The sequence below is a fragment of the Corapipo altera genome, unplaced genomic scaffold (assembly GCF_003945725.1).
Source record: "Corapipo altera isolate COAL_440 unplaced genomic scaffold, ASM394572v1 64, whole genome shotgun sequence".
Lineage (NCBI taxonomy): Eukaryota > Metazoa > Chordata > Aves > Passeriformes > Pipridae > Corapipo > Corapipo altera.
Genome location: NW_020884893.1, coordinates 2,203,065 through 2,217,909, shown reverse-complemented (window position 1 = coordinate 2,217,909; position 14,845 = coordinate 2,203,065). Strand labels below are relative to the sequence as shown.

The 14,845-nt window shown below is 44.3% G+C and overlaps 1 protein-coding gene across 2 annotated transcripts in view; it reads right to left on the bottom strand.

Moving 5' to 3' along the window:
- The window catches only part of ARFGEF2 (ADP ribosylation factor guanine nucleotide exchange factor 2), a 34,413-nt gene extending 20,385 nt beyond the window's left edge, over positions 1-14,028 (bottom strand). Inside the window, exons 1-13 of one of the 2 annotated variants that reach the window (XM_027645947.1) lie at positions 13,840-14,028; positions 7,315-7,345; positions 6,378-6,501; positions 5,693-5,839; positions 4,746-4,925; positions 4,131-4,326; positions 3,179-3,250; positions 2,745-2,893; positions 2,204-2,334; positions 1,665-1,899; positions 1,318-1,417; positions 965-1,104; positions 423-531 (exon numbers count right to left, since the gene is read on the bottom strand). In XM_027645947.1, coding sequence (XP_027501748.1) covers positions 423-531; positions 965-1,104; positions 1,318-1,417; positions 1,665-1,899; positions 2,204-2,334; positions 2,745-2,893; positions 3,179-3,250; positions 4,131-4,326; positions 4,746-4,925; positions 5,693-5,839; positions 6,378-6,501; positions 7,315-7,345; positions 13,840-13,978 — 1,753 coding nt within the window. In that variant the 5' untranslated portion in view covers positions 13,979-14,028. The remainder of the gene's footprint in view (positions 1-422; positions 532-964; positions 1,105-1,317; positions 1,418-1,664; positions 1,900-2,203; positions 2,335-2,744; positions 2,894-3,178; positions 3,251-4,130; positions 4,327-4,745; positions 4,926-5,692; positions 5,840-6,377; positions 6,502-7,314; positions 7,346-13,839) is intronic. The other variant, XM_027645948.1, reaches the window with a different exon arrangement.
- Between the last annotated feature and the right edge of the window lie 817 nt (positions 14,029-14,845).

Here is a 14,845-nt window from a genome sequence, read left to right as displayed (position 1 = left end):
TGAGTCTAATATTCTCATTTTACCATGTGCACATTTTGGCCGCCTGCATGACACGAAGATGCTCTATCGACACAATTCCAAAATAATCCAGCCAAAGGCAGAAGAGCAACAGAAGCTACAGAGAAATTCCTGCACTTCAGCTTAGTTACTGCAAGATTGATCACATGTCTTGCTCTACACAAGCTTTCATAGTGTAGAAAAGGGCCTGGCTAAAGCTCAGCAGAACCTGGTTATTTGAACCAGACCCATGGAGAGTCAGTTACTGCAGCAGCATTAACTGTTGGTGAAATACTTCACTTGTATAAACAAATTGTTATGTACAAACCTGGCATCCACACTTCTGAAGAGTTTCTAAACACTCAACAAACACAAGGACAAACTGATGAGACAAATTAAGTCTCTCCATAAGGAAACAATCTTACCCAAGCCAGTCTGATGATTGGGGTTCACATAAAGGTCTTTGCTCCATTCTACCATACATTTCAAAATGGAAACCAAACATTCAAGTCCTTTTTTCCTCAGGCTTAGCTCCTAAAACATGAAGAAAAATAATAATAAAATAAAAACCGAAACCAAACCACAAACAGTGCTGGAAACAGTCTCTACACCAATCTCCCTCTAAGGATTGGGAAAGTATTATCTTAAAAGTAAAATACTTATGGTGGAGATATGGCACAAAGTCTGTGCAAGGCAAACCCAAGATGAAGGTTTGGTTCTCTTTTCCATAGCAGCTGGGCCAAAGAGCCCAGAACCAGTCTGGTCTCACAGTGCAAACAGGCAGCAAAATCACCAAGTTAATTAATGGCAGTGCTTCAGCATCCAACAGCAAACTGGCAAACTAATAAAACGTGAGTACCATGAGTAGGTTACAGACAACATGAACCACTGGTGGTATCAGTAGGGATGCAGAGACAGCACTGCTTATGAAACAATAGTACCTTATGTTCCAAGCTGTTCTCCTTACCTGTAAAGGTGTCATGCCCAACTCGTGCCCACTTCGTCCCTGTGCAATTTTGGACAAATCATTCACCAGGCGCTCAAAAATATTAGCAGCGTTTAAATCACAGTCATAGTTCACATAAATATCCACTACACACTGGGCATCTTGAAAAATAAAGAAAACACAAGTATTAGCATTCAATGAAATAGCATTTTTAAAAGGAATCAGCCAATTGGAGCAGGCAGTGGGGATGAATCCAGACACTTAACCCAAGCACTCCGGGATCAAATTCAAATTTTCACACTTAAACATTATATGTGGCACTTGTCTTCAAAATAATTCTCAGAGAAAGTGATTGTTTTTCACAGTGGAAATACCTGCACAAATTCTAGTTAAAGTCTGAATCACCATCCATTTGTGTTCAAAGGAACTTGAAGAAGTCTCTAGAATATTCAGGAAGATCTCTTTGAAGAACACCTGCAAATAAATAAGGTAAAGGACTTGATAATCTGAAACTTATTAGAATGATGTCAAACGTACAAATTAATTTCTGTCCAGTAATTCCCCTTGAAGAGTATCATTTCATGCATATTAGAATTTGAATACAGTAGCAATATAGTAGTTCATTAAGCAAACCAAACTAAGACATTAACTTGTAAGTTCCAGCTTACTGCAGTATTTAAATGTGAGAACCAGAGCATATGCAAATTACAAAGTCTCTCACCTCAATCTGCATTTTTAAATGGGTCTTAAAATTCGAAAGCAGCGTGAGAAAGATGGCAAGAGAGAGCTCAAACACATCAGGAACAGAAGAGACTCCGTTTTTAGATAATGCTACACAAAGATATTGCTTGATTGCATTGATGAACATTTCGTGTGTCCTGAAAACCGGACCCGCGTTCTGCAGCACCGACAGGAGCAGCTGCAGGGACACGACCTTGGAGCGCAACTCATGGGATCTAGAAAAAATTAAATGTATTTTTATATTTCTGAGTACATGCTTGTATTCAACATGACCACTGTAGCATTTCTTCCACGCTATTTTAATTCATTTCAGCGTGGGGGGCAAGAGGGGTGGAAATCAGCCTGCAACTGATTTTTGAACATCCACCACCCTAATTTGGGAATTTTTCAGGAATATTAACATCTTGGACTAGCATACTTGAATATCTGTTTTACTCTACAGCAGCTTCTTAACTGTGTCCAAAAGCTACCTGGGGAGGACAGTGTAATAAATACATGTAATAAATACAGCCTCATTACTTGGGATCTGGTGGTCCATCCCCGAGCGGTTTCATGGAGAGCTTGCACAACGACCTGAACACAAGGAAGGCATCCTTTTGAAGAACATGGGAAAATCTGGCAGCAGCTTGATGTCCAGATACATCTGTTTCCTTGAGAGCAAGAACCACAACACAGATCTTCAGTGAGACAAAGGAACAGAGGACTTACGAGATTCTACAGCTCCTCTGAGAATCAGCTACACATTGAAAAAAATGGTACATTTGGTAAACTTTAAGCTAAACCTAAACAGGACTACAAGGGATCTGGATCTTTTCAGACACATTGACTGACTCTTCATCTCTGTCCCCACTCTGTATTAAAATATAACTCACATAATCAATTTTAGGATTTTTCAATAGATACTTAAATTGCAATTGTTGCTTCCTTTTTGAACCTGAGCAGGACACACACATGAGAGTTTCTGTCTCTTTTCTACCCCAAAATTCCACTCTATTAGTTGGCACAATAAAAACATTTCTCCTCTCCTAAATGTACATCAGCATCCCATGAAGTTATTTACCAGATTATCAGTGGAGGAAACAGACTGCCCATCGTCTGAAATCCCGTTTGTTTGCACGTTTTCATTGCTAGAGCCAGAAAGAACAGTATCTGCAGCCTCCAGTGCAGGCAGAGCCCTGACTGGTTCTGTTACCTGCTTTTCTTCAGCCACTAAAGGGGAAAAAACAAAAACTGATTAAAATCACGCATGGAGCATTTTTTATCCCATGACTTTGTGAAGCTCTACCACCAAGTGGGACAGAAGTAGCACTGGTAAACTAGAAAGTTCCTCAGCTGTCAGCCAAAGAAGAATATTGTAATACAATAAAAACCTGTTCTTGCTGCTGCAGTAGGTGTTCTTGTCAAGATACTTAGTAACAAAAATAACTTTTATAAAATGAGAATAAAAGCTTGGCAATACATAAGCAACTATTTTACTTTAGAAGACTGTGCTACCTTTCACAGCTGACTTGACCACATCTTCCAAGATGTCTTTAACCATTTCCTTTCCTCCATCAGTTGTTTCCTCTAATGAAACACATAGAGATAATTTTGAATTTAGTACTTTTGTTTAGGAAGAGGATTAAAAGGAAAAACATGACAGAGGCAGAAGGGTTAACAATTATTTTCTTCAGTAGTTCTCAGTCACACAAAAATACTCATTGATGTTACTTAGGTTGTTTAAATCAAAGCACTGATCTTTTTAATGCAGTGATTTTGTCATTTGTATGTTACAAACTTTTAGTTTTGGAATATCCCGCATTCCTAATTTGGATGCAGTAGATGCTCATGATATGATCTTCATAATATGTATCATTTTTACTCCAGGACTTCAGTTACCTCAGAGTGATTCTGCCACTTCCCACATACCATGACTACACAGTCTTAAGCTCTGCCAGGGGAGGTTCAGGTTGGATATTAAGAAGAAATTTTTTACAGAGAGAGTAATCAGGCATTGGAATGGGCTGCCCAGGGACGTGGTGGATTCACCATCCCTGGAGGTTTTGAAGATGAGACTGGATGTGGCATCTGGGAACCATGGCAGGGTTGGATCAAGGGTGGGACTGGATGCCTTGGAGGTCTTTTCCAACTCGGTTGATTCCATGATACCATTCTCTTCCTTTCCTTCCCTTTAGCAGCCTAACCAAGTCACACTCCATTAAAATTCTATACAGATGAAGCACTACAGTTTTACTGGAATTCTAGGGAAAACAGGAGCCTTTCTTCAGTGTTTATAGTATAGACACGAGCCAAGGATGGCAACACACTCCGAATGACTCCTGAGAAGAGCCAAGCATGGTCTGAGCCAGTGACCCCACCAGTCACTTCTTCCCAGAGTAGCCTAAAGAGCATCTTCCAGTACAAACTTTGTAACTGGAAGCAACAGACAGGAGCTATTGGTGTTCACCTGGTGCTGCCGGGGCGCGGTCCCGGTCCGGTGGCCCCTCGGGTTCCCCGTTAGCCATTCCCACACCGCCGGGGGCTGTGGCTCTGCCTCCCCGGGAGCTGAGCTGCCCCTGCCCCGGGGACCGGGACCCTGCCGGCACCGCCGGGGACTGCGCCTTCTGCTGAGCCACCCTCTCTGCTTCCCTGGACTCCTGGACCTTGAAAAACCAACAGGAGAAGGTTCATCTGAGGGATGACTGATGTTTCTTGGTGAATTCACACGGCAGCAAGAAACAGTGGAACTATGATCACTTAGCCGGTGATTATATAAATCTATCGGATTAAAAAGATGTACTTCAAGTTTATTTTAAAAGCATCCCATCATTTGATTATCCAATGCCATTTGACAGAAACCACGGTCATCAGCAAAACCTTGAAACCTTGTCATCAGCAGTGAGCATCACCTTTTATTTTCCATCAGTCAGTGTGCTTCACTGCAGGATTTGACAGCTTTTTTAACATTACAAAGCAACAGATATCCAACTACAGTGACAGACCTATTAAAAATAATAAAAAAGCTTTCTGTCATTTGTCAAGTGTAAACATTTGAGACGAGCAAAAGTTAACAGTTACTTACAGCTTGGTTTTCCATCCGTGTAAAAATGACATTTAACATCTGTGTCAGGGTAGCTTTGGCAGTTGTCTGGTTAATAAGATTTTTGCTGGCCAGGTAGATGTTGTAGCAGGTTCTAACAGTCTGGAGAATTGTTCCTTCATGAATTTCTATATACGGAGATGTTACTGCAGTGAGGAGAGCCTGGGAAAGTCCATAAGACAGTAAAAATGAAATCTAAGCAAGGAGGTAGCAATGCTCTGCATGCAAGTCTTCAGAATAATCAGTGGGTTTGTTACAAAACACAGGTATCTTTTTCTAAAACTTTATAAGGAACTTGTAGTTCTCTGCAATGGCATTGCAAATCAAAGAAAGTTTAACAGAACTTCCATGTATCTCTGGTCTCTCCTGAGCTGTTGTTAAAGGGTTTTATCACAACTGATTTTCTCCTAAGGGAGATATTCCACCTCCAGATGAAAGCTACTACATTCCATAGCTTCATTTCCATGCAAGGACCAATTGGCCTACACTAACATCACATTAGATTAATAGATGTTTCACCAACTTCCAACCTCAGCTACAGGAGCCCAAGTAGATTTCAGAAGCTGAACACACACCACTGGCACCACTATGCCTTGTAGGGAACACACACTGCACTGTCTGGACAAATGGCTCTGGGAGCAGACAGGCCAGAGCAGCATTCCATGGCACTGCCTCCCAGCTCCAGGCCCGTTGGGGCTGACAGCAATTCCCTGGCCTGAGGGAGGTGGGCACTGAGAGCCTGTAAGACGAGCACCAAGCCGTCTGCAAGATGGCTCAGCTCAGAAAGCAGGACAAACATTTATAAAACATTCCCTGTGTTCTGCCTCCTCAACAGGAAATCCACTTCCCATATCAACCCTACCCTGTGACAGCCTCCTTGAATGTAGCAGCACATGGGACAGTGTAAGAGAATGAATCAAATAAAATACCTTAATTATCTGCAGCTGTACTCCTTCATCTGTTTGAGGACCCTGAAAGCAGTTGCAAATGGTTTCAACTATCCGGTCAATCAGCCGTTTTCCGGGAGCTCCACTGTCTGGAGCGTTGCCAGTGATATGTCCATACGCAATGAGTTTCTAGGTACAAGGAATGTAGTTTACATGACCATATTGTTAAGAAAAATGCATTTTAGCACAGCATAAAAAGGAAGTTTTAGGTAGCATACCTCAACCAGTTTTAATACAAAGACTTAACACCATTTATAGTCTGGCCACCAAATACTTGGACTGTTCACACATCTGGACAAAACAGACTTTAGTAAGTGACACACAAGCTTCTTCCACCCAGACCATTTCTTCATACCATAACTAGACAAAATTTTTTTAACATCAGTCTTTGTTCCTATTCCCAACTGAAAGATGATGTGTAAGAATCTAAAGAGGAACAAGGAAGGCAGATTGCAGAGTCTGACCTCCCATCACATCAGCACCACAAGAAACACCATGGTGATACTCCTTTCAGAGCACCACAGATGAAGCATCTTTACTGGACAGCGTGAGGATCCCTGAGCCCCAGCAAAGCCTTGCCCTGGGCAGGGCAGGTCATTGCTCATGGCAGGAATACCAACAGCATGTTCCTCCAGCTCCCTGGGAGCAGGCTGAACCAGACACTTACCTGTAAGCAATCCAGGGAAGTGCTGACAATGCGGGGAGACTTTGACTGGCAGGCCAGCTCAAACGGAAGGAAGTATTTATCTGCTTCGATGAAATTTGCTTTTGGTGGAGCAGCAGTGCCTTCTCTAGGTCAGATAAGAAGAGTTATTCATCTTTCTAAACATGTATGTTAGAACAAACTACACTTTCTCCTTTTCTCAATTTAAAGCTGAAAAATACACAGCAGCATACAAATGTATTGCAGCTTTCTTGCATGTGCTTTCTTAAAGGAAGTTCAGTTTTCTTTTAAAATCACACAAACCCCACTTAACATTTATTTATATTCTATATGATCTTTTTTGTATCTTCTTCAACTTAACTCTCCCCTCACTATATTCCAGCACTGTCCCATTATCTGAAATACCAGGGAACTCCTACACAACTGATAAATCCATCCATGTTATTCAGAATGAATCAAACAGGGTCCATAACAGGAATACTATACAAACAGAAACACATTTGGGGAGTCATTTGCTCATTTTTAATCATAGCACAGTGCTGGAAAACTGTTTTAAAGTTTGTATTTATTTAAGTCATATTTAAATCAGTGTTCTTGATCTAGGTAATAAAGAGCACATGCTATCAAACAGAGGGTACCTCCTGCTCCTTCTGATTTCCTATCAGACTATATTGAGCCCAGTAAAAGGAAGTGAAAAACTGGCACCTTTTAGAAGTTTTGCAATTTTTTCCTGTGAAATTCAGAGGCAGTTATGGCTTGAGTACCCACAGCCACAAACATTGTGTAAGTGGAACATATGGGCCATATGTTCTTGGCAGAAAGGTGTGTAACTGGGTATTCACAAACTCACTGCTGTAACGTATATACACTCTTACATTTCCACCATCCAACTATTTCACTTGCTCTTTCCACACACACTTTGCAGCAATTAATAATTTACCTTTGCTTTTCCAGCTCACTCTTTATTTCATCTGGAAGGAAGAAAAAAAAAAAAATCAAACCTCAGTTATCATTATCAATAACACAGTAATAAAGCAAAGCTGTTTCAGACCACCAGTCTTGCACTTCAGTATTTCCCATTCCTTTCCTGTAACACCTCAGCTTCAGACATGAAAATTATACCTGTTTTTGGAAGGTGTATCTCCCAGTTTTTATGTTAAAGAAGTTAATTTTTCCATACATTCTCAACAAAGGGTATTTTTAGAACACTCAGGTATAGTATGCAACTTTTATTATTAAAGTGCAAGTCCACATCACAGAGAGCTCAGGTCTAAGGAAGAGTTTTGAGCCACTGCATAAAACATGAGTTCAGTGATCGACATCTCAGTTCCCTGCAGCACCAACCTGCTTGTCCTGAGCCCCACAACATCAATCAGCTGAACAAGCTCCCAAGAGATAACAAATCCTAAATGCTCTCTGTCCTTTTGCCAGCAGAGATTTTTGGTTTATAAATTACACTTTCAGAGAGCTCTTCATAAAATTAAATACAGGGGAAAAGAAAGTTCCTTCCTCATTTCTCTTGTACACAGCAGGAAATCCCAGAGATCGTAGTATGGCTTTTTGAGGATTTCTAAGGTATCACCACGATGCATAACACAGACCAGACCCTGCACCCTCTGTGAGCAGTGACAAACCAATCACCAAAGCAGCACCCACAGTAAGGCTGCACAGCTTCTGACACCAGCAGGAACCTGTCCATCCTACCCTACAGCACGTGCTGCAAACCTTCCCAACTGGGAATCACCAGGCCTACAAATCTTGTTTCAATTGCAGGTATTAGAAACCAGTTGTTCACTCAATACTTGTTCTCCACAACTCTGCAGAGGTACCGTTGTTTTGGGATGAGATGTTCACAGTTGAGTTAAAGTGCAGTCTGTGAACCTCAGTAATTTCTTCTGTCTCAGCAGCACCAATACACAAACCACACTAAGGAACAAGGACTGCAGATCATGGGTTTTTGCACAGGCCTAGTGCTCAATGAATGGCCCAGGAATTAATCCTCACAGCATGTGCTGATTTTGTAACATTACTACCCCCACTGGATAGAGGAAATGGAAGCAAAACACAGAGAAAACCTGTGTAACTATGAGATGTGAGTGGTAAGCTGCACCCAGGATTAGGATTTGCTATTCCCTCTCCAGATCCACTCGTCAGAGAGTCAGTCTGACATCCCCCAGTTCTTGAGGCGTGCAGTGCTGTAACACCAACCAAGGTAACGTTATCCAGCCAGCAAAAGAGACAAAGGGAAGTGGAAGAGTCACAGGGGCACAGCGTTCCCAGCTCTCATGGAGCCCCTCAGCAAACAACCCTGTCCAGCAGCTTTAGAGGACAGAACCTCTTCCCTCACCAGCCCTGGAGAGCAGAGCCCAGCACTCAGCCCCAGGGCCTGGGGTTGCAGGATCAGCAGTGACTTTGCACAAAGCCAGCACCACCATCCCCTGATACTCCAGGCTTCAGCAACAGAAGGGAGGCTGTTGGTAAGAAATAACCAAGGTTTTCTGCACAGTCTTACACAGCATCACTTTGGGACCGCTGCGTTCTTCATTCCAGGGTCCAGCTGCCCTGACAACAAGGGGACTACTCAGAAGTTCAGTTCAGCATAATTTGAATTCAGGCCTCTTGATTTTATTAACTTTCCCATCTTTAACACCACATTATGATCCAAAGAGCTACTGAGAAAAGCATATGCTGAAGGACCCAATTTATTGCATCCCTATTTTGATCTGCCTTATTCTTAGTGCAGCATATTCCCATAGCATGGAGGAACCAGCTCCTTAAAACACTGAATTTTCTGGGTAACTTTACACATTCAGAACACTTAGTCCTGCCTCCAGGTCTTGGCAGAGAAAGGCATATTTTAGCTATAGCCAGAATCCCAAGTACAGCAGGATGCTGAGAGCAGCTATAGCACAATTAATGCTGTATTTCAGACACACTGTAGAACTAGGGTGTACAGAGCTTTTTGAATGATTGCAAAAACTCAAATGAGTTTCTCTTTCTTTCAAAGAGATCACTTTCCCCACATACTGCTTGCTAGCAGAGTAAAAAAAGTCTTGAAACTTCATAGAGATTTTAGTCTTAAGGAGACATGATCATGTCCATCTTTACTGGTACTTGTCTTAGATCCTGCATTGGAAAAATATGAAAGAATAACATCCCATATTAGAGTAGCAACAGTTTCACTTCCAGAAATACCCCATTAAAGAAAAAAAATCTAACCAAAGCATGACCAAGTTGCCCACAATTTTATTATAATAAAGCCTTTTCTAAAGCCATACAAAAACATCTGCACCACAAGAGTATTTTAATTGATAATGCTGGCAGAAAAGAATAAATGAAAGGATGGGAGGAAGCTACAGCCATGCCTCTGTTACTGGTTGCATCAAAATAGTTTGAGAACCTCCACATTTGAAGTTTGTCCACATTTGGTGGGCTGACCACCACAAGTGAGTGAAACAGAAATGGTTGCCTAACTGAAGTCTGCTGCCATGAACAGCTTGCCAAGCCCTGACCAGGCCCCACCAGAAGCCAAAGGCCAGCAGCACTCTCCTCCTCCAGTCATGGGAGTAAAGGGCACAGCTCAACTCCCTTCCACATCTACAGAACACACCCTGAATGTTGGTGAACACCTGGTCACCCCAGCACAACGCTGACCCTTCACTTGGTGCTTTGGGTATTGGGGCTCCCTGCCACTCTCACGGCATCTCCTCCAGTCACAAACATCTTCAGCCCATGTGCTGCCCACCCAATGCAAGTCCTGCAGCACTCCTACCAGGAACAGAACTGGAATGACAAGAATGGCCTTGCAGCAACTTCTTCCAGAGCTTCTGGCCATAAAAGCAGGAGGAAGCTCACACTGAGTAGCTGCCTTCCTACAGCAGATGGAGGGTTCAGTTTGCCTGTACTGAAAACTCCCATGGAAGAGCAGGAGGCACCTCCTGTGTGAAGGTACAGCCAGGTCTGTACGGTGGGAGTGAGCCAGCCCCTGTGCAGAACATGGCTTGTGCTGGCACAAGGACACAAGCCATGTCCTTCCACAGCCTGGCCAGCAGCAGTGCCAACACAAACACAGGGAGCAGCAGCCAAAGCTTCCCTCCCCCAGCCCAGTGGAGCCGACTGCATTGCCCAGCTCCAGCCTGCCTTCAGCCCCGCCGCAGTCACTGATCACATCCACCTACAGAGAGCCCTGCAGAAAAGGCTGCCACGAGGAACCCAAACTCTCCTCTGAGCCCCAGCATTCTCCAAACACACTGGCCAAGAGGCTAAACTAGGAAACACAACTTGCTTTGGACATCTGTCATTATACCCAGAGACTTCTTAAACACACAACCTGATTCCCAAGTGAAGGTATGGTTGAAAAGATGATTTTTTTCAAATCTCATTAACAAGCTAACTAAACAAATTCTGTTGTTTACAAAGCTCAAAGATACGTATGTGGAGCTGCCCAGGCAATCAAAGAAGGTCACAGAACCAGGCTGGCTGCACAGTGTGTCATTAAAAACAGCTTTAGTAGGTCAAGAGTAATAGTTTATGTGAGAGACCCAGGTGCACAATTAGCATCAGCCCAAAGTGAACTGCTGTGACACAGACTGTCCATGTTCCACTGCACATTTTTCAGGATAGTTTCAGTAGGTTTACTAAGAATCATGGGCACCAAGATCTCCATGTAAATGCTTATTAAACAACTATTTTTATACAATACAATGGTTGTCTGTTGAAAACAAGTTTTCTTAAAACACAGTTTTCTACAGCAAAGCAGAACAGCTTCACTGTTTATAATCCTCCATTTTTCCCAATCTCTCCTGAGGCTTACAGGCACTACTAGAACAGGAGACAACCGTTACACCTACTGATGAAGCAAGAGACTGAATGAAGGAATCTATTCAAACTCTGCTTACTCAACATTGACACTGTGTATTTCAAAGGAGGGGGTGGAAAGAGAGGGGAAAAAACCTTCAAAAAACCACCAGTGAGAACTGGTTTTATTCCTTTTCTTCCACGCTTCTTGTGTTTATGTCCTACTTGAGCCTTACTTCTGATTTCTACAAGGTCATGAGGTTATTTTGCAGTCCAAAACTGCACAGTATTAGTCCAGTGAAAGGGTTGAATTAATGGGAAAAAAAAGGTTAAGAACAGTTTAAATTTAGAACTATTAAAACAGATGAAAATTAGAATGAAAGAACACCTATATTTCCTACATAAGAAAGACATCAACATTCAGGAGTGATTTAAGTTCTCAGGAATTGAACACATTCAAACCAATAGAGAACTCATGTAAGAAAACAAGAACATCATTCCCACAGTTAGAAATCTATTCCTCTCTTAGCAGACAACAAATTTAAAGCACAGGTAAGTAACAGAAACACTCCTGCAGTAACACCACAGCAGAAACTCCAGAAGTGTTTGCAGGTTAATTTCTGTTATGCAGCTGTACAATACACTCGTTTCTCTCTATTTGGAAAAAAGGAATTCATCCTAGACTTCCCTAGGACCAGGAGCAGATTCCATTGGCACGTGCCCCGTGCCTGTGTTGCCTGGTTTATAAGTGGTACAATGCCCTCAGGGCTCCAACAAAAACAACACTGCATAAATCAGACTGCACAGCAAATGGAACTTAGTAAGAGGTAGAAATGGATTATTCAAAGCATGACTTGGAGTAAAGTGCAGCAGACAGCAGCTGACACAGTGACCACTTTCATAAAGTAACTTTACATTTCTCTCAAACTGAATTGCTTTTCCTCAGCATTAACTGCACTTTTTACTATTATTCACAACACTGAACCTTTTCATCCTTAACAGTTTGTGTAGGTTACAAAGTTTGGCCTGAATTCTTCAGACTGCAAGTAATGTTCTTCCCACATCTCCTCATATATTTACTATTGCACAGGGCTTGATAATTAAGTTGATGCTTTTGAAACTGAAGTCACAGTCTTAGGTAATATCAAGCATAAGCTTAATTAAGTATATGGAATAAAACTGATTTTTCACTTGAATTTAAAAAAAAAAAAGGCTTAACCTAAATAGAATAATGTTTGGCAAAAAAAGCACATGTAAATAAAAGAAACCACATTCCTGTTGGCAACCTAAAATGATTAAATAAATATTCCCAAAAATATAACAGAGGTCCTTCTGTACAGTAATTGAGGCCCTGCTAGGGCAGGACAGTTGGTCAACACAAGGTTATCTCCTCACGCTGACCTCTGCTTTAGCTCAGGAAAGCACGTGGGCTTTTTTTTTAAAGAAGATTAGCAAAAAAAAAATGTCCATCAGCACCAGCACTAATTCCCCTCAAACACACTGTACCTTAAAACATGCAGGCATGGAATAGTCATAATCCAACAAGAAGCTACTGCACAACGCTCCTCCCAAAATCATCCTCTGGGATGTGTTAGCAAACATGGACCTTCACTGGGCATCTTACAAGGAAGTTCCCTTTCTCAACCTCTAAATACATTTACATAGCAGCAAAACAGGTTCTCGATCCCATAAATGGGTTTGATGCATTTGGGGGGAGTTGGAAAAGGAATTCATTAGGAAAAGAAGCCTCTAACCTCCGGGGCACACGTGCTATTCTCTTGCTCACAAAGTCAAGTCTAAATAACAATAAAAGACACCCTTCTCCCTGGTCACCTTTCTCTGGATATACTGTCACTACAGCTCCTACAGATCTCCTGTCAAGAAGGATTGCAGGGAAGGAGATAAAAATTACAGTTTCTTTGAGCTCACTCTCACAGTGCCTGGGACAGAACTTGCATCTGCCCAGCCTCCTTACACACCCAACATGCCTTTTCTTCTGTCCTGGCTACACTAAATGTTCCCAGTTTAAAGGAAAGTATTGACAGAAAGCAACCAAAACTGTAAGAGAGATGTCACCTTCGCCAATTAAGAAAGGCCACAGAGAACTCCACCTGCAGAGCTCTACTACTCTGCCCAGCTCATCTTCTCTTCCGGACACTCCGTGTTTTCAGAGCTGCTAACACAGAGACCTTTACAGCAGCTCGTACCTGCAGAGGATCTCAGGACTAGTCCACTAACTTCACAAAAAGCGTTTCCAGCTGGGTAAACATCACAGACATTGTATGTACGTGGCCACACAGCTAACAGTCCTTAGCCGGTCCGACCTCGAGCCGGAGATCAGAGGTCAGGAGATTTACCAGCCCTGGAAGCTCTGGGACACCGCAAGCCGAGGGCCTCAAAGACTCTATTTCCCAGCCTGAAATGAATTTTCTCAAAACTGAAGTGGCAAGCCCAAATCCCTCCTGCTTCACGGCGAGGCCAGAACTCCATAAAACGGGCACTCGGGGATTTTTTTTCCCCCTTGTATTTGCAAGTCCTCTCTTGGAGAGAGAGCTCTCCCCCCGCTCCAAAGTCCCGGCGGGACCCGCCCCGGGCGAGCAGGGCCCGTTCCCCGCCCGCGGCCGTGCCCGTGTCCCTGTGCGGGCCGGGCCGGGCCGGGCGGACTCACCCAGCGCCACCTGGCAGGCTCTCCGCAGCTGCCCGTGCGGCGGCCGCTTCGCCTCCTTCTCCGCCAGGATCTTCTCCAGGGCCCGCGACACGAACATGCTCTTGGTGCGGGCGTCCTGCTCGCGGGCCGGGGGCTGCATGGCGGGGCGGGCGGTCCCGGCGGGGCCGGGAGCGGGGGCAGGGGCCGAGAATAAGGCCCGGGCCGGCGCTCAAGGCCCGCGGCACCTCCCGGAAGAGACGCGCCCCCCTCAGCGGCCGCGCCGCCGCCACGGCGCCGCCATGTTGGCACCGTCACGTGACTCGGGACACCCCAGCCGGGGCCGCGGGGCCGGGGCGGTTCGGGGCGGGGCCAGGGGCGGGGGCTTCGGTCACCCTCAGGTCCTTTCAGTTCCCCTGACGTCGTTTCGGGCCCTCGCAGTCCCCTCGGTTCCCCCCATCAGTACCCTCATTCCCCTTCAGGTCCTCTCAGGCTCCTCAGGTCCCCTCAGGCCATCTTAGCCCCCTCAGGTCCCGCTCAGTCCCCCTCAGTCCACCTCAGGTCCCCTCAGTCCTCCTCAGTCCCCCTCAAGTCCCCTCAGTTCCCTCAGTCCCCTCAGGCCACCTCGGTCCCTTCAGTCTCCTTCACGTCCCTCTCAGGCCCCCTCAGTCCCCTCAGATCCCACTCAGTCCCCTAAGTCCCCCTCAGGCCCCCTCATGTCCTCTCGGTCCCCCTCAGGTCCCCTCCGGTCCCGCCAATGGCAGGCCCCTGTGCCAGTCCTGAGCACAGCGAGAGGGTGCAGGTGAAAAACCCAAAGTCGTACCTTAAAGAGGAATCGCTGAACACTAAATTCTCAGTTCCAGGGATTAAGTCTCCTTTAATAATCTTATACCTGATTGCATGTTCTCCCTTTACCCTTTGCCCACGTCGCAGTACCCGTTACACCAGAAGTGTGGACACTGAATGCCAAACAGACAATGAGTTTGAAGTACAAACTGGGGCAATAATCTGTATTTGCTCCCCGACCACG